This window comes from Sardina pilchardus, chromosome 9 (assembly GCF_963854185.1).
Source record: "Sardina pilchardus chromosome 9, fSarPil1.1, whole genome shotgun sequence".
Lineage (NCBI taxonomy): Eukaryota > Metazoa > Chordata > Actinopteri > Clupeiformes > Clupeidae > Sardina > Sardina pilchardus.
The window spans coordinates 9,486,038-9,505,533 of record NC_085002.1 but is presented as its reverse complement, the minus strand read 5'-3'; the positions used below and the strand labels follow the sequence as shown (position 1 = coordinate 9,505,533).

Sequence of the window (19,496 nt, the reverse complement as noted above, 5' to 3'; positions counted from 1 at the left end):
TATTGCATGGGGTGTCAACACACACACACACACACACACACACACACACTGGATATGTCTGAGCAGGTGTGATATCACCTGGGTACTGAGTAGCATTTGTACATCATTAGTTCTGATTAGTCTTTCAAAAAGATGCCATTGCATTGTGTGCATTGTAATGCATGTGCTATACCTTCAATGATGGCAATACAAATTTCCTTTAACATTTTTCTCAACCTTCTACTATGGTCTGCATTACTGTAAGTAATGCAACTAGTGTTCCTGATAGTGCTATCGAACAACTCCTATACCACCAAAACATCCCAGCAGCTGCACAAGCACAACCCAGAAGACACTATGTTCCCTTAGACAAACAAAATGGTTGTAAAGGGAGAAGCCCATTTATGCACAAACATATCTGGCGATTACTAGACAGTGAAAGAAAAGCACAGTCTACAGACCCGTGTGGGTCAACGCCACTGACACAAAAGAGAGAAGTGAAGCGTCCAGCTGCTAACGGCCTCAGCCAAGCAAGGCCTCTGACAGATTCTTTATGTCCTGCGGATGTCGGACACTAATCCGGCGGTTCTGTCCTCCCTACACCGGGGGGTCAAGAACATGGACCTCAGCAGACAAGGACCCAAGAGTCAGAGTATAGTAAATCACAGGCCTGTGTACAGTGGCCTCCACATTCATTAGCACCCCTGGTACAGATGAAGGTTATCTTAGTTTCACAATGAAAACAATGAGGGGGAAATCCATGCTCGAAGGGTAGTAAATTAAAAAAAAAAAACTCATAAAGAACTCAATATTTTTCAACAAAAAAACACCTATGCCACGATTATCAGCACCACAGATCCTTTGTCCTTTAATCCTTTTCATGGAGTTTGTGATACGAAGGTTACCCTAACAAGGTTCCCAGGCCATTCGGATTAAAAGAACATCACAGACCATCCACGGTCCACCATCCTTAATTAGGCATGGGATTCTTCTCAATATTGTCATTCTTCTGAATATGCCAAACCCACCTTGAATGCCATCATGGCAAAATGTTTGATTTCTTTTCATCTGACAATAACAATAACGTTTTAAATTCATACAGTATGCGCAGTTGAATGATAAGGAAGGCTATCCTGTAATGCCTGATAATCGGTTAGCATGAAGGTCACTTATTCCATGTTTTTCTGGCTTTGGTGAACCCAAGATGCTACTTTTATCTGTATCCCTTCAAAATTGGTCATTAGGATTTTGGCTTTCTTACTGTCTCCCTAGAGCAAAACAGACACAGGTCCTTTTTCCAGGCACATTTGGAACAGTTTCATTTGATTGGGATGTTTGAACTGTTACTGTAATGTTCCCCATTTCCTGATTTCACAAGGTCAATACACTTTCCCCTTTTTTGAATGGTGTATTCTCTTGTCTTTCTCATGTTGAAGAATGACTAGGGTGTTTGACATAGCCTATGTATGACTTCATTTTTGTTCTATGAAGTTCTATGATATTGTTCATAATTGTCTATAAATGCCAAAATTAGGACATGGGTTTTTGTGAAAAAATATATACTGTATATTATTTACTTCTTTATAAAGATGTTTTTAAATTGGCTTCCCTTCAAGTTTGGGGCTTCCTTGTGGAACTAAACTTAAAATAAAATGTCACATCTTTTTGAAAGGTACCATTAAATGGGGAGAGCACTGTATATGGCAGGAGCAGCAAATTGCATAAACACATTTACAACAGTTGTAGGCCTGTAACTGTTGTTATAGGCTACTGTTTGATGTTTTTGATTTATTTACTTATACACAGCAAAACACACACACTGTCAAAAGTGTGTCTTTCAAAAAACATTGAAATTATCGCAAGAGGCTTTGGAGCCTGAGCCCCATAGAGATATTGATAGGAGACAAGGAGAAGCTGCCTTTATAGAAGAGAGAGACCTTTAGCAGAACCGCATGGCTCCAATCAAGACATGTCTCGTCTCCTGTCTTCAAAACTTTCCGTCCCCTTGAGAATTATGACTCAACAACAATGAGTGCGTTCAAACAAAGTTCCAGTGCTGTTTGGATGAGCGTGGCTGCATGGGGCTCGGCGGCGGTGGGCGGCAATGACACTTTGAAGTTGACTCTGCAAACACGCCCACGCCGCGCCGTTATTAGAGCGGAGAGGAAATCAGCAGCAGCGCCCGAGCAGCGCCGAGGAGGACGCGTCTCCTCCTCCGTCATGGTACATCATTAAGGTGTGATCGTTAAGAGCAGAGAAACAACGTTCGTGTGTGTTTGTGTGTGTGTGTGTGTGTGCGCGCGCGCGTAGGCCTAGTAGCAGGTCATGTCTGTTGCGTGTGTATAAGTGATGCCATGCTTTGTGCCAATCAAATGAAACCGTAATTTCTCAACTGTTATGGGCTTATACATTGATTTTGCAAAATGTCTTTAGCTATGAGGTCAATACACAGGGACAGTTAATACGGTATTACTGTAATATGGTCTTGTTTCTTTTAACTTGCGTAAAAGACTGTCCTGTAGCTAATAGGCCTACACAGGAAATTACTGTAGCCTATACCGCCATTTTGGTAATGTTTGATTGACAACACCAGCATACCATACCTGAGCAGAGATTGATATATAGCGGTAAATGACAGCAGCCATATCATTTCTTTGTTCTCTGTGAGAAGACTGTGTGGCTAAAAATGACCCAGATCAGATCAGTCAGAGATAACCTACATTCAGCATCACGGTCACTAGTGACATTCAAATCACTAATGGGATCACTAATGAAAACAAGGGCTGGGGAGTTTCACTCAGGAGGGCACTCTCTCTCTCTCTCTCTCTCTCTCTCACACACACACACACACACACACACGGTCACTTCAGACACACAGATCTTCAACATGAATATAAATATAAACAGTGTAGGCCAAGTGGTAAAATAATGACTCCAGAAGACGCCCACATCTCCCAGTGGACTCACTAAGCACTCGATGCCTCTCGGATCCTCACCAACTCCGGAGAAGACGCTGGAGGCTGAAGGGACAGAGACAGCACCGAGTGCCCAGAGTCTGGACACTGCTGGCATCGACCAGAGGGAGAACCAGAGACTGGCTGCAGGACTTGGGTGGACATGAGCCACCAAACCACCAACCCCCCCCCCCCCCCCCCCCCCACACACACACACACACACACACACACCCATCCGCTGTCAATCACAAGGCTGGGCTCTCAGACAACAGCTGCAGCGGATCAGATGGAAGGGAGGAGGAGGAGAACAGGGGGAGAGGAGGAAGGAGAAGGGATTCATGGAGATTTAGTAAGGGAAGACAGGAGGAGAGATGAGTTAAAGGACAAAAAAGTTAGGATCATGGTTGGAGAGAGAGAGAGAGAGAGAGGGAGCAAGAGAGAGAGGAACAGGGGATGAAAGAGAGACGGATGGGCGATGAGGAAGAGGAAGCAGCGGAGTGACGGAGGAAGGCTAGGAGGAGCAGACTTGGGGAGAAAAGGAAGTTCAGATGGATGCATGAGAGACAGATGAGTGAGACGGATGAATAAGAGAACGGAGAGAACAGACTGCGAGTGTCTGCATGAGAGAAGGGACCTGTGAATGCACAAGGCTGTTGGAGAGTGTGTGTGTGTGTGTGTGTGTGTGTGTGTGTGTGTGAATGAGTGAGTGTGAGAGAGTACACGAGGAGAGGAGAGCATGTTGATTTGAAGAGGCAGAGAATGGGAGTGTTTGACGAGAGTGGCCACTCCAGTTCCTCAGGCCTTGGGCTTAGCAACAACACGGCCAGATGAATATTTATGGCCGTCTTTTCCTCCCTCCCTCCCTCCCTCTCCCCCGTCCGACGTGTTTAACCCCGACTGAGCCTCAAGTCTTCTAAGAACGGCCCATCAGCACCCCACTCAGGTTCCAAAAACAACAAACCCCCCACCACCACACAACTACCATCATCCAAACACCCTCCACCCGCTCAGGGTTATCCTTCCCACGAGAGGAAATTCTCACAGTGTTTAATGCATTTTAAATTACATTCGTATATACCTCTATACAGTAAACATGTATGAAATGAGGTGGGTTGGGGAACAGTTTCAACTATTCATGTCAAAATGACGTTAATGTTTACTGAGTGGAGAATGAATAAAAAAAGTGAACTGATCTCCGGGCATATAGGTGAAGGTCACACATTGTTTTCAGCATTTTAAACAGGATTAGTGCATTATTTCCATGAAGAGTTTTTTTTTACGACAGACAAACCATTAAGTTAGACCATTGCGCTCTCTAGATTTAAGGTTCATACAAAAACAAATGATCCGATGTTAAGTCCCCTCCTCTGTGAGTCAAGGTCAGAGGCTGATGTAAAGAGAAATGAAGCATTAACACCAGCCAGGCAGTGGTAATAAAAGAATAATATTTAATGTCCAGAGTCCTGAAAGAAATCACAGAGGTCAGTCAAATATCTATCAGGCCAGAGACGCGGTCATTGACTGAAGTCTTGAGGTTGTGTGTTGTGAGATATTTATCACAGATCATTTCAAGTCGTATCAAATTCTGGAAGTGTAGTGTTATACAAGTAGGGATTTACAGGTTTCAAAGTTACCCATCCTGAAGGAGAACAAATAATTAAATACTGAATTAATATGAGACAATGTCTATGTGCCCACAGATAACTACAGAATTACAAATTCAAAACATTCAAAACAAAATGGTACCAGTATAGGCAATCAAAAAACCTAAACTAATAATATAAATTCAGTCTGACAATAAGGTCTAGGTGATATTGTCTAAAACACCTGGAAACACACATTTCTTTTAAACAACAGAATCATATCAGCAGTAGGCTCAACAGAGATGGTTTTGCTCTGTATGCTGAACAAACATTTCACATTCATCCTTTTGTTCCATCAATGTTCATTCAAGTATGAGAAAGAACTCAGATTAACTTGGCATTCACCTGTGCATTGGTTGGGTTTGATGTTCTGAGCACTGTTTTTATATCTAAATTGGCACAGCATTACTGTGTGTTGTTGTTTCTTTTATGGCGAACAATAGTGTTGGAATAACAATATTAGAACAGTATGAACTGAGCAGTGTTCGAACTTGTATGGTTGATGCAGATCTGCAGAGTGGAATATGACGCCAAACCAACTGTTTGGGTCCTTAGCACCTTCTAAATCAAATCTTGCATGTTCAGAGTAGAGTTCTGTCGTTAAGATCAGTGTTGAAATGGTTGAATTCACAGCTAAGTCAAAGGAGCAGGTACTGTAGTGTCTAAACTGAAATCACGTTGGTGTGTTTGAAATGACAATAGCAAGTGACTGGAGAATAACAAGAGAATAAGGCCACCTCTAGCAAGGGTGTTTAGCACACTTCCCTTGACATGACGCAATGCAGACTGGTGTTTCTTTCATGGTCCACCAGGCCAATTGCACACCAGAAAGACATTGCCTGGACTGGCTCGCTCCTCTCCAGCCATCATACATATCTCTTCATCCCTCTGTTATTCTTCTCCTTCAGTGGCCATCCCTCGCTCCTGGAGCAGCTCCTTCTGGCAGGAGGAGCGGGTGTGGACCTTCAGCTTGACGTCCAGCCCTCTGAGCGGGGAGGGGGACGATCTGTGGTTCCTCTCGGCCGCCTGCTCCGCGGCATCCTCGGGGGCCCGGAGCGGAAGGCACGAGCTGGTAGAGCAGGGTGCGGGGCTGCCCCTGTGGCTGCTGCTGGAGCAGTGCGGGCCCGTCGCGGAGCTGCACGGGCTGCGGGAGCGCTGTCGACCGCTCACGGAGCTGCGCTGGCTCGGCGGCCGGAGCCGACCGCTCACGGAGCTCCACTGGCTGTCGGAGCGCTGCTGACCGCTGCTGGCGGAGCTGCACCGGCTCTCGGAACGCTGCCGGCCGCTCAGAGAGCTGCACTGTCTGTGTTGGCGCAGTCGACCGCTGACTGAGCTGCACTGGCTGTGTTGACGCAGTCGACCGCTGACTGAGCTGCACTGGCTGTAAGAACCTGTACCTGTTGACCAAGACAGCAAAGAAGAGCTCGGGTTAGACCTCAGTGTAACAGGATCTTGTTGGCTTTGTGTGAGAATCGCTGGGTTTCTGTCCAACTTGTTCACAAAAAAACACCTGTACTGTATGTGCACGTCCTCATCCACTTTGTTATCTGAATTACCAAGGGATTATAGATACAGATATACAGATACATTGTAATGTATATTTTGTTATCAAAAGACAAGTGCATGAAGACATCTGAAATGAAGATGCAAGTTGAAGATGACTTGTGGCCAAACATCTTTTTTACATTTACAGGGGTGATTTAGGTGTTGTTATACCAAGCTACCGTACAGACATCCATAGACAGTAGATAATGTCAACCTGTAACATTATTAAGATCAGACAAAATCAAAGTTCCATTGAACTGCATGTGGTGACATCATGTGGGCTGAGAACACACAGCTGCTGCTGGCCGGCAGGCGTGAGCCATCACTTTCCCGCTGCTAATCAGTCCTGTAAATGGCACAGCAGATGAGCCCGGGAGCGTCCAGGAGTCGCAATGATTTCTCCTCCTCGCCGCCACAAGCGCTCGCTAATTAATCCCTGTCTCGGTCTCATCAGAGGCGCCACGCGCTGCTCAGACAAACAAGGCCCCTTTGATTCGGTGTCGGTGACCAAGAGAGACCCGAGATGTCGGAGAGAGTGTGGTTAAAGATTTGCGATCAAAACAATTGTTTTTTCTTTCTGTCTTTCCTTTCGCTCTCTGTGTTGTTGTTGCTGCTGCTGCTGTCCGACATCTCTTCAGCGACCGATCCTCAAGCTGTGCTGGCCTGCTTGTCTGTGTGGAAATGTTTAGTTAATTAACTGGGACAAACATACCCATTTTGTTTTGGATTCATTGTAGCGTTGCTGTGTGAGTGGAGGACCTGTGTCATATGAGCCTAGTCTTTCTACCTGCCTGTCCAGAACACATCCATGTGACATCCTTTTTAAATATGCTCCCAGCCCCCTCCTCCTCCCTCTCCTGGGACTAACCCCCCCTCCACACATACACACACACACCTGTCTGTCTTGTATGTCTTATATGTTATGTTATGTTTTATATGTCACTATGCCTGCATGGAGAAATTGCCCTTCGGGGATAAATCCATTTTTTTTTTTTTTTTTTTTTTTTAAATTGAATTGAATCTACACTGAAAAACCACACCCACTCCAATCAAACGACTACATTAAGGAGCGCTATACACAAAGCATAGTGCTGAGTGTAGAAAAACTTCACTGCCAAGTCATTCTGTTATGCAAAATGCTATGTTTTTTGCAGTCCCACATGGCTGCCATTTCAGTTTCTTCCCCCCGTTGAGCTGCTGGTGAATGAATACAAATTCAGGCCGGGGTGTGTTTTATTGTGGGAGCGAGATGATGGCCAACTCAGCCCCATTTGCATTATTTGTTCATTAGAGGTGCATCCGCAAAGCTGAAGACTGCTGCAAACGTCTCCTGTGCTGCCTTCTCCACAATGCCTATCTGTGAAGGAAGTGGAAAAACATTGGTCTGGGTTCACGCTTTGGAGCATTTCTTCATTTAAGGAAGAAATGTCTGTTTTTTTTTTTTCATCTTCTTTTTTAAGTGCATCATTTTGGCGATCATGCTGGTTGTTAATTAGAGTGGGAGAGGCAGGAGTTGTTGGCACGGATGAGCTCTCGAAGGGCATTGTGTGTGTGTGCGTGTGTGTGCGTGTGTGTGCATGTGTGTGTGCATGTGTGTGCGTGCGCGTGTGTGAGAGAGAGAGGTGTTGGAAATGTTGCAGGCACCACTCTGTGAGACCTTTTCGATAATTAAAGGAAAAACAGTGCTGAGGCGTTTGTGTGTATTTCAAAAAGAGGCTTATTTTAATTGGAGTAGCTTGTCCCAGCAGTTGTCATGTCCTAAGCGAGATGTCACAGAGAAACGCTTTAAATGCACTCAACGTTTCTGCCATTAACGGTCAACGACTAATTCTTACCATATGACCCCCTCAATTCATGACAAACACCTACACACTCACACACACCCAACCACTCAGTCACACAGAACTACACCCACACACACACTACGCCACAAGCAACTAGACACACCCACACACCCAATCAGTCACACATAACTACATACACATTAAGCCACAAGTAACTACACACAGAAACCTACACACACACACACACACACACACACACACACAATATGTCATAGGCATAAGTCTGAATGTGATTTGGGTTTACCTAATCTTATTTGATGGTGCAGTTACATCGCATGTCAAATTTCATTAGCGGGGCATGACAGGACAGAATAACTGTACTATTTCCCAGTCACGGTTATAATCTCCCACCCGCAAAGATGCCATGCTGCTGTCAGCTTTATCATGGGCTCCGAACTGTCATACCATCACTTCTGTCTGCGGGATTGTAAACATCTGACTAAAAAAAAAAAAAAATCTCCTTTGCATTGCATCATCATCAAAATACAACCAAACAGCATCTCCATCTCCCATCTCCCCCCACCCGCCCCCCCCTCCGTCTCTCCCTGTTGCCTGTGCTCGTGGAGATGGCGGTCGAGGCGGTGCGAGCACGCGGGGGCGTGAGGTTTCGCCCGCAGGTAGGTCACATAGTGCTGAGCCTGTTGGAATGTGTGATTCACACCTCCCGTGTCTAAGCAGAATCCGCTGTGCCAGCTTTGGTTTCGTCCGTCCCCCGGGTGACGGATTTACTAAAGAGGGCATTCTATCTCGCTCCTCCGCCCGCCACCGCCGCTCCGCTTCGCCGCCATCCGTCCGTCTGCCCGCCCGCCCGCCCCGACCGTCCGCCCGCGTCCGCGGGATCCACCAGAGTAATGGCCATCGCCGTAGCCGTCTGACTATTGGTCTGCCAGTTTCCCCCCAACTGCTAATTTATTTGCGCCGAGCGCCACACTCACTCTCCAGCGAGCAGTTCAAGGACAGCGGAGGAAAGGAGCGGAAAAAGGGATGAGTTATGAAGAGCAGGAGGAGGGGGGGGGGGGGGGGGAGAGAGACATCACAAAGATGGGGAACGGATTAATGATAGGACATGGGCGGAGGAGTAACAAAGATGGGAGGAAATGAAAGAATAACAATAAAAAACGACAAGAACGCTACTTCTATGGCACTTCAAGAGATTGGAAGGCCTCTAAGAGAGACTGAACGAAAGGATGAAAGGTACGTTAGGCGGGGGGAGGCAGAAAGGCACTGGTATAGGAGAGACAAATAGACGATGAAGCTGTCGAGGAGAGGACCGCAATCAATACAATAATAGACTTAATAACTTCTCACACCACTAAAGAGATGAAGGGAATGCTGAGATACAAAGAAAAATTCTCAGAGACAAAGAAAGGAGGAGGAGGAGGAGGAGGAGGAAGAGGACGGAAAAGACAAAGTCAGGAAGACAGCGGCGCGCCTGTAGACACGCAGCGTGGGAACCCCGGGCCTGACATCCCTCCAGCCTGATGGCTGCTGTCAGCCTCCGGCGCATCTGAGGTGAGTGTGCGGGCGAGAGTGAAGGGGAGAGCAGGGACACGCCGCGTTCGGCCGCAACTCCAGGATGGCTCACGGTCCGTCTGACAGCTGCGGCTGCCGGTCAGACACGCGCTTCGGAAGAGGGAAAAAAACACGGGCATCTGACACTGGTAAACATCCCCGTCAGAGCGGCTGACGGATCCCGTGCTGACAGTGAGTGATCTGGGGAGGGCGCGTCTGGGTACTGCCACCCGGGTTTAAAAAGAGAGTCGCCACCAGGCCTCTGCTCGTCCTCTTTAACGGGGCCATGCAGACAATTAGAGGTGCCTTGAACACACCATTATGCTCACAATGGCACCCTTCCAATGACTTGCATTGCGTTGAACACAGCGTCACACAGTAGACTTTGGTGCATGCTGACTGTAGTGAATATCTGGGAAACACAAAGCATAGCCTGTGTTCTTGACACTATGTCAAAATGGTTCTTTCGTCAGATTTTATTACTATTTCTAAGCCATATATGACTGTGTTTCAACAAAAAACTACACATAACATCTTAATAGCGACAAGATGTTTCAGGAGGGGTTTGTGATGGAGAGGGGGAGGAGGCAAGGAGATGGTCTGGAGGCTGAAAGTACAGGGCATCCATCTCAGGGGACTAGGGGTTGGTTATGTGGGAGATTAAAGTAAGTGGCAATATGGATGAGAAATGGGGCGTCCATATGGAGGCTGTAAACTGCCTGGCTTATTGGTCACAACGCTCAGAGTTTTTGTTAAGCTTTGTTTGTCGGTGCTGTCCTTCAGATGAAGACCGGCCCCAGAGGCATCTGAAACTCACAAGGCAACAACTGCTGGGTTATGACTGTGCCGTTGCACGACCATGTAACTGCCAAAAGAGTTTGAGAACAATAAAGTAGAGACATATTTCAGAAAAACAAACACAAAACTAGATATGCGGCTTAGAGAGTGACTGGCAAGCCCATGAGGATTGTCCTGCATGCACACAAATGTTTGGCTGGTCCAGTCAGGCTATTGGTACAAATTTGTCTCATATGAACACTTGGCACGATCTTACTGTATGTACGATTATGGTGGTAACGTAGTTGAACTGCTGTTTATGAAACAACAGGTAGGCCACTCTATTATCAGAAAGAACTCTTTCAGATGCAATGTTTCCCATTATGTTTGCATTGGGCAGCCCTATTTCACTGATTAAACATAAAATAATCACATAAATCACACAGTATTAAATAGAGTACTTATAAATGCAAATATATGGCAATGTGGCCATCACCACCAGAGGGAAAAAAACAAATGAAATGGAATACCAATTACTCCTTTTAATGCCACAGTCAACACTGTGACTGATTTCTGTTAGCAGTACTGTCACACATGCTCTCTCCCTCATCCTCTGACTGTCAGTGTTATTCCCATGATTCATCAGTGCCTAATGTGGCCATTGCCCAAAGACACGAACTCTGTGTGTATATGTGTGTGTGTGTGTGCGTATGTGTGTGTGTGCGCGCGTTTGTGTTTGTGTTTGTGTTTGTGTGTGTGTGTGTGTGTGTGTGTGTGTGTGTGTGTGTGTGTGTGTGTGTGTGTGTGTGTGTGTGTGTCTCTTGAGGGGGTTTCTGAGCGCTGCCACTCCAGGAAGAAGGAGTGAGAGCGAGAGAGTCATTGAGACTACCAGCGAGACGAGCGAAGACAGCCGAACAAAAAGCAGCCCGACGAGGGGTCCCCTGAAGAGTGGGGTGCTGTTTAACGTGCCTCCTCCGTCTCCCCAGGATCACAAAGAGCCACCAGAGAGACAAACACGCTCTCAGCCCAAAAACTCTCTCCAGCGCTCTCTCAGCAACCCAAAGCTGAGAGCGGCGCGGCTTTTGGAATTGGACCCAAACTGGCTGAGTGACTTCTGCCGGGCTTCTCAATCCCCAGAGGGGCAGAACAGGGGCATAATCACCCCGATTTCCATGGCGAGGATCTAGAATGCCAGAGGCTTTGTAACTAAGTGGAGCCCCTATGTCCTCGTGTCCTGCAGTGATGGGAAAACATCTAATTAAGGGGCGAGCCCCCTCCACAGCGCAAAAGCTCAGTGTGAGAACTAGAGATTTAAGGCTTGTTTTTAAGAGCCATTTATCAGTCACACTGCCATTGAAAAGCAAGCTTTCAATGGCTAATGCAGTGTTGCTGAGACTGAAATTTGGCCTTTGGTACATGCAGCCTTATATATCAAGCACAGTCACACTGTATGGCAGAGGCTGGTTTTGGACGGTCTTTTATGACCAGAGATGCAGACGGGGGCAGTCTGGCCACAGACACGGTTATCAAACGGTCCTCACGCCAGCAGGTGCTGACAGACATGACCCAACGCCCCGCTGCTCTCCCAACCAAATGCGCGCATGTGAGAGAGAGAGCAGAGATAGACAGAGAGAGAGAGAGAGAGAGAGAGAGAGAGAGAGAGTGTTTACAAATATATGCATGCCAGGATTCCTACCATGTGTATACAAACACATGCAGTAGTCTAGGCTGTTCATTAACACCTGCTGTAGTGTCAGTGAGAGAGCTTGGCACCACACGAGAGAGAGAGAGAGAGAGAGAAAGAGAGAGAGAGAGAGAGAGAGAGAAAGAATTGGCAAAAGGATGATCCACTCCCTCCACTACAACCGAATACAGAATAGTGGGGAGTTGTAGCTGAGTAGAGGGGTAGACGTGGTCACAGTCAGATATAGACACCCAGATATCAATTCTGCCCTAAAAGTCAAGATACACCCTGAGGGATTGCAATGTTTTCCCATCCATCCTGTTTGAGAGAGTGCCAGGATGATTGATATAAGAGACAACCTTGTCAAAAAGAATATTCCCAGTTGTATTGCTCTGCATTTTCAACAATAGTGTTGCACAATGGTGTTAGACACTGAATCGTGAAGTGCTGTATCTGGATCAGGCCCACAAGCACTTTCTAATCTCTCCCAATCAGCTTCATTATCTTATTGGCTCATCCATCCATCCATCCATCCATCCATCCACCCTCCCTTTACTTGTCTCGTTCTCAGGTTTATCAATGGTCCTGGTAACAGTATCCTAGTTGTAGTGTAACTACGTCACATCCTCAGACATGTAAATGTAACAATTCAACAGTACTGCTTGTGCATCAGAGGAAAGTAAACACATTTTGACTTTGACTCTGAGGAAGACACAGTTGTGTCGAAACGTTGGTCTTTTTTGCAAGTAAATACTGCAAGCTAAATCAGCGTGCTCCAGTTTACCTTCTTTGTTAACAAATTTTGTCAGAACTGGGCCTTTGTATTTTGCCAACTGCTATATCTGCTAGAACCTGACCGATAAATTGGTTTGCCGATATTATCGCGTGATATTTTAACGCGTGATATTTATTATCGCGTAAGCTATTTAACAATCTATCAGTATCAACATTTACAACGGCCAATAATTTTCTTAAAATTAAGGAAAGCCAAATACTGATCCTTCACCTGAATTTCCAGTTTTGTCTTTCTACAGTAGCTTAACATTACGTTGAACTGCAAAATAATGTTAGCCAGAACAGAGGGTGACCTCATACTCCACCTCATACCTGAAACAATGGTCGTCCCATCATCTTCGTCATATTCCTCCTCGTCCTCCTCATCATCTCCTGCCCTCCTGCGCTCGGCCTCCCGTACCTCGGGCACGTAGAACCCATCCTGGCGCGCCAGCGGGCTCATGTAGTGGATCAGCTGCCCACTGTACACCTCCAGGAATGGGTGGGCACACAACTGCCGCTTCTGAGAGAGAGAGAGAGAAAGAGAGAGAGAGAATGGAGAGAGAGAGGGGGAATACAGAGAGAGAGAGAGAGAATGGAGAGAGAGAGAGAGAGAGAGAGAGAGAGGGGGGAATACAGAGAGAGAGAGAGAGAATGAAACGGTGGCTATTCATTTTGCTGTTAAGATGAACTACTGTTGCTTTCTAGACAGTTATCATTATTGCTTTGTTTTACACAAGTGCTCTGTATCAGTGTTTTGGCAACACTTGTCAGTCGTCCAAATCCGTCCTTATGCGTCTTCGACCATGACGTGAGACCAATAAATAAACATTCTAAATTCTAAAGGTAAATTTTACAGGTGAATCCGAATGCAAGTGATAAGCTGAGACGCATATTAGAATACTGGTGTGAACGAAATGCGTCTTGGCTGATCACTTCAGATTTCCCCAAGACGCATTCTAATGATTAGTGTGAACAGACACTGGGAGTCCTCTTCACACACATCTTCAATCAAGGCACCTCTTCAATCAAGAACGAAAGATTATCAAGTTTTACAATCTCACCTCCTAGTCACTTAACAATATGGAACAGAATGTCCGCCACCAGATTTGAAATGTAAATGCAAGTTCATAAATAAACCCAATGGAAATTCTTCACCATGGTTCGCTTCCTTTTTTTTCTGCCCGTACTCCAATGTAATACATATATTATCAAGCGAAGGTTTGAAATAAATCATGACTTCACATCTGACATCGGCTGGTTCCTTTGCTCTCAGCCCACAGCACTCTTTGAGTTGGAGCCTGTGCTGTTCGCAGAGTGCTAATCAGCTCTGTCTGCACCCTCCATGGGCCCACACGAGGCTGGACCAGAGGCAGACGTCATCCCTCGGCGGTCTGAGGATGAGTGGGCCAGTTAAATGTAAATGACCGTAAAATGGCCTCGGCGAACATTCCCGGTGTTGTTGATGAAAGATGCTCCAGTCTGACATTAGCTGACATGCCACAGGAGTGACATCAAGTGATGACACAGCACACTGGCCAACTTCTGAAGCCATGTTGCCGGGCAACCTCACGGTTCGTAGTGCTCTGATTGGAGATTTTTAGGGTGAGTGATTTGTTGTGATCATCCAGATAGTTGTCCTTTATGCCAAAGTGTTGCCCAAACAACATCACTCACCCACGTTGCTTGGCAATGACGTCCTGCTCATCATCACCTTACGGCTTTTCTGATGAGAAGTCAGGAAACAGTAAATAGAACAAGTGGGCACTTCCAAAGCTACTGCCGCTTATGTGAAGAATGTCTCTGTTGAGATGACCGGCCCATGGATGCCAATTGGATTTTACCCTTTAGAAACAAAAAGACACTGAAAGTGCCCTTGCTTAAGAATTCAGCTTTAATTTGTAATCCTGGGTGTATGTGTGTGAGGAATTGGCTGTGCGTGGCAGAAGATTTGCTGTACACACATTTCTGTGTGCATGTGTCTGTGTGAGTGTGTGTGTGTGTGTGTGTGTGTGTGTTCACGGGTAAAAGACACACACGGGGTGTGAGATGCCGGAGGAGGGCGAACGAGGAAGCAGCGACAGAAGTATTAGATTTTAGATTTGGAAACTCTCTGCTCTCCACCCACACACTTCCTCCTCCCCCCATCTCTCTCTCTCTCCCTCCTCCTTCCATACCCTTTCTTTCTTATACTCTCTTCCTCCCTTCATCTCCTCTCTCTCTCTCTCTCTCTTCCTTCCCTGTAATGCTTGCGCTCTCTCATTCTCTCTGTAATGTAGGAGTAACCTTTCCAGGCTGGTTGACACACTGAACGTGTGGTTCCCCTACTCTCCTGCTCACTGCCAGAGACCATTAGACTAGTCCCTGCACATTAACGTTTAATACACACACACACACACACACACACACCCTTCAATAATTTCACGAACACGTGTGCACACATTCAAGCACACACAGAGACAAGAACATCCTGGTCAGAATGGCGTTAATGCCAATAAAAACCTTTTCATTACACTGCCAACACAGTGGGGTGTCAAACAGGACAGGAGAGAGTATGTCATGTAAACAAGATTCAAATCTAGGACTGTTATAAAAGAAGGAGGATGGACTTCAAAAGTTGTTTTAAGGAAGTACCTAAGGAAGAACCTCTGCTTTTGCTGTGAAAGTATCTCATACGGAGCAGTGCGTGTGGGGCATATTACGCCACCAACTCCCCGAGCGCGCTCAGCGCACATTTCCAAAATGGCCACCAGCTGAGGGCCCTGCTGTTTCCTGCTTAAAAGCGCTGGGCTCCTGAGACACCTACAGTGTCGACAAACTTAAGTAAACTCAAGTAAAGAGCCGCTCCTCCCAACTCCCGCCAACTATGCATGTCATTAAAAAGGCCCGACACTGATATCTGCATGGTCCAACCTCCCCCTCCCACCAAACCCCACGTCTTCCCCCAACGAGCGCCTTTTATATGATTTTAATTAGATGCTTGTCGCCAAATGAAAAAAAATAAATAAATAAAGGGGCCATAAAAATGTTAACTGCCAAAGTAAAAGCTGCCATCCCAGTGTGAACAGTTTCAAAGCCGCTCCGAGGTCATTATCGTAGCATCTCGTCGTTTTCTCCCGCTGTTGCTCCCGCTCTTTTCTTTAGCAAACAGGAAGAGCGAGGGAGGAGGGGTGGGTGTGTGTGTTGTCAGAATAATTATCACTTCCTTTGTTAAAGTCCATTTCCACCTTGTGCACAACCGTTGCACGCGTCCATTTTTCTACCTCAGGCTGGCTGGAAACGATCCGTAGGATACCCCATTAATATTTCAGTCCAAAAAGCGCTACCGTATGCTAATCGCATGCTGTGCGCTATCAGTTTATCTGCATGTATGTCCCGTGGCTCCCATCTGAAAGATGGCATCACACTGGCTAGAGATAGGCATAACACAGATAAAAGATATCCCAGTGGCGTTGACCGGGGAGACCTGTAGATCCAAAGATGGACTGGGAGGGACACACATGTCGAGAAGCAGGCAGGCAGGCAGGCAGACTGGCAGGTACAAAGAAACCACCATGAAGAGGCAACTCAATCTGTTCTCAGGCAGTACCAGCAGTCCTTTTTTTCCACAAGATCAATGGACACCTTCCCCACCCCACAACAGACCCAGGTATTCCACTGAAGTGTGATTTGCGCTTAGATGGTGGCTGGGGTTCAACGAGACCCCACGAAGCAGTGTGTCCATGCGAGAGTAAACAGACAAGTGGCTGGTGGTGGTGATTCACAAGCAAACAGTGTCTTCAGCACAAAACAAACACTGATGGTGACAAACTGACAATAATAAGAATGACTATAATGCCGAGAACATCCGAGTGTCTTTTCTTTATCTTAAAGAGTTTTTTTTTCTCATCAACATTCGCACTTGCCTTTGTCACTCCGACTCTCTGTTACTCTTACCATCTGCTGCCGGCGCGGCTCCCTTTACTGATATTTATGAGGCTGTCAAACAACAATGTATCAGTAATTACAAATGTATTAAATATGTATGACTTCTGCGACTGAATGCAGACGTTTCTGTGGCTTTCCCAGTGAGCCGCTTCTCACACTGCGAGCATCTAGTTACATAAAAACACCTGCTCACAGGGTGATATATGCAATGCATAAACACTGTCATCTAGCATATGAAATTGACTTCAATAGACTCAAACGCAAATAGGAAAACACAAACAGAGGCCCGTCACACATGCACAGACAAACATGCGTAGACACAGACCCACACACACATGCACAGACACAGACACAAACTGAAGAATAAAAAAAAAATTGAGATGCTTCTGAATCTGACAAATGACTGACAGCTGTCACTCAGAAATCAGATTCTAAAGATAGTAGAAATATGGAGGGCATGGTATTAATAGTCAATCTAAGAAGGCTAAAGCGTCTGTCAGGACATCGAAGGACTGGACCAGCTAGACCGATATTTAGCCACAGGCTGAGAGTACTGATGCAACCCAGCTGTGCACCTCATCTGTTTATCAAATAACAGCATGCATGCTGTTCTTCTAAAGGACTGTAGTCTTCCAGTCTACTTATTGTGGTATTTCAAGGTGTCTTTAAAAAGCAGTGGCTTAACAGACTCATGCCACTATTTTACTGCCAAATGAGCTCCATCATAGACATACTAACGGCCCCACCCATTGCTGGCAGTGATATGTGATTATGAACGTGTCTATGTGCCCTAATTTGACTGATAGCAAAGTGCAAAGTCTTGAGTTTAACTAAAGCTAATTTAATAACTAGGCACTATCAGTTGTCGAGTGCGGGACTTAAAAAAGCAATGTGAATCAGTGCACTGTATGAGTTGCAATTGTAGGCTATCTACTGCATTTGCAAAAACCCTATTTCCTTAACGGAATGTGGTAAAATAGTGTGTCTCGATTGTACTCTTTTTTTGTGACCATTCGGAGCCAAAATCAAGATAACAATTTAAATTCAATTCATTGCATAGCCCTACTGAAAACTAGCAATCTTGAGCAGTGAATATGCTTTAGATGTTAAGGGTGACATTTTGGAAGAAGTCTGCAAAAATGGGCAGGAATTCAAATGTTTATTTCATAGCCACCACTATGGCAAGAAGGCCTATTAAAACCTTTTCAAAACAGTGTCAGAGTGGGAGGCTTGGAGCGATACCAAACACAGCGCTAGGAGAGACCAATTATCCAGGAGTGACCATTTGCAATGGCCATTACCACATGCAAAGCTATTATTTGCCATTTTCAGCTCAGCAGATACAAAGTGAACAACACAAACAATATATGGCACAAGGTTGTTAGTCCTTGTAATCAAAAATGGAAAATTTGAGCCTGTTCGCTCTAAACCACAAAGGACGGTCATCAGCAAAAATGTTCAGCTTATGCGGCAAGCCTGTTAATCATGAATGTATAGTTTATGGAGTGTAAAAACTAGCTTTAAATGTTAACTTCAACCACAAACATTTAGACACAGATTTAGGCTAACCATTCCACAAAAATGCAGCACAAAATGTGCCACTTTCTGCTTGTGCTATGGCTGCGTTATCAGTGATTTTCATGTTGGCACCCCTGTTAACTGATTAGAGCATGCACACATGAGCATGAGATGCAGGTCTCACCTGCGAGCCATCTATAGTATAGCATGGAGCCTATTTCTGATGCGTGAGGTTGAGCAGTTCTACTGTAGGTTCAGTTCTATTCTAGAGGACTGTGCAGTAGCAGCACTGCAGCACAAAAATGGTGCTGATGTGTATACACACACACACACACACACACACACACACACACACACACACACACACACACACACACACACACACACGCACACACGCACACACGCACACACGCACACACGCACACACGCACACACAACCAAGCTGCAGAAGAAATGCAACGCAGCGGTCATGCAACATAGAGGTAGGCAATGTGAAACAGCCCTTAGGAGCCTGAGGAAAAAGGCTGTAGAATGTGCAGGATGATTCTATGTGACTTTCTTCATCTCCATCTGACAGAGATAAATATGGAATGCTGCTGATAATAGATGACTGACAACTACACGTAATAAGAACATATTGGACTGGTCATGGAACAAAGGATGACACTCTTCTTTCAAATCAAAGGCTTTGAATCCAAGGGAGGAAGGCATTACTATTGCACACATTAATATCATCCACAGTTCCTTGGATTGGGCTTTTTTAAAAAATATTATTATTCTTGCAGTGTCCAAAGGAAAAAAATGGTGTGTCAAAAATAAGCACAAAGCCATCATGTGTCACCGTCTATCCACCACCTCTTCATCATTACATCTACCCATCCATCCATCCATCCATCTACCCATCCATCCATCCATCCATCCATCCATCCACCCACTTAACATCACTCCACACCTACCTCCCTCCCTCCACTCTCTTGTCTTTCAAATGGAGCATCTTCATTACTGCGGCAGAAAAGTGTGTCTGTGTGATTTTTCCGAGCTCTCAAAAGAATCGGTAGACAGAGAGAGGAGACAGAGGAGAGGGGAGAACGATGCACACAGGTAAAAGCCTTCTCAGGGTTACGTGCGTGGGCTGGGGTGGGGTGGGGAGAAGATGGGAGAGCATCAGGAGGAAAGTGAAGGGTTGATGGAAAAGGCGGCATATATGTAGGCTAGGGGATGGAAAGACTAACAATTGCTGTTTCATCTGAAAATCCAAAAAAATAGGAAGTTTGGGGGCTTGTGGAGGCTCTACCCTGCCTTCCATTTCCTTTCAATTATGGAGCGCTGAAGAAAAGAA

General features: G+C 45.8%; 1 protein-coding gene across 1 annotated transcript in view; it reads right to left on the bottom strand.

The window, feature by feature from the left end:
• Positions 1 to 4,361: 4,361 nt before the first annotated feature.
• The window catches only part of LOC134092627 (testis-expressed protein 264 homolog), a 44,122-nt gene continuing 28,987 nt past the window's right edge, over positions 4,362 to 19,496 (bottom strand). The window contains exons 3-4 of the mRNA XM_062545642.1: positions 13,046 to 13,235; positions 4,362 to 5,973 (exon numbers count right to left, since the gene is read on the bottom strand). Of these exons, the coding sequence (XP_062401626.1) occupies positions 5,468 to 5,973; positions 13,046 to 13,235 (696 nt within the window). The 3' untranslated portion in view covers positions 4,362 to 5,467. The remainder of the gene's footprint in view (positions 5,974 to 13,045; positions 13,236 to 19,496) is intronic.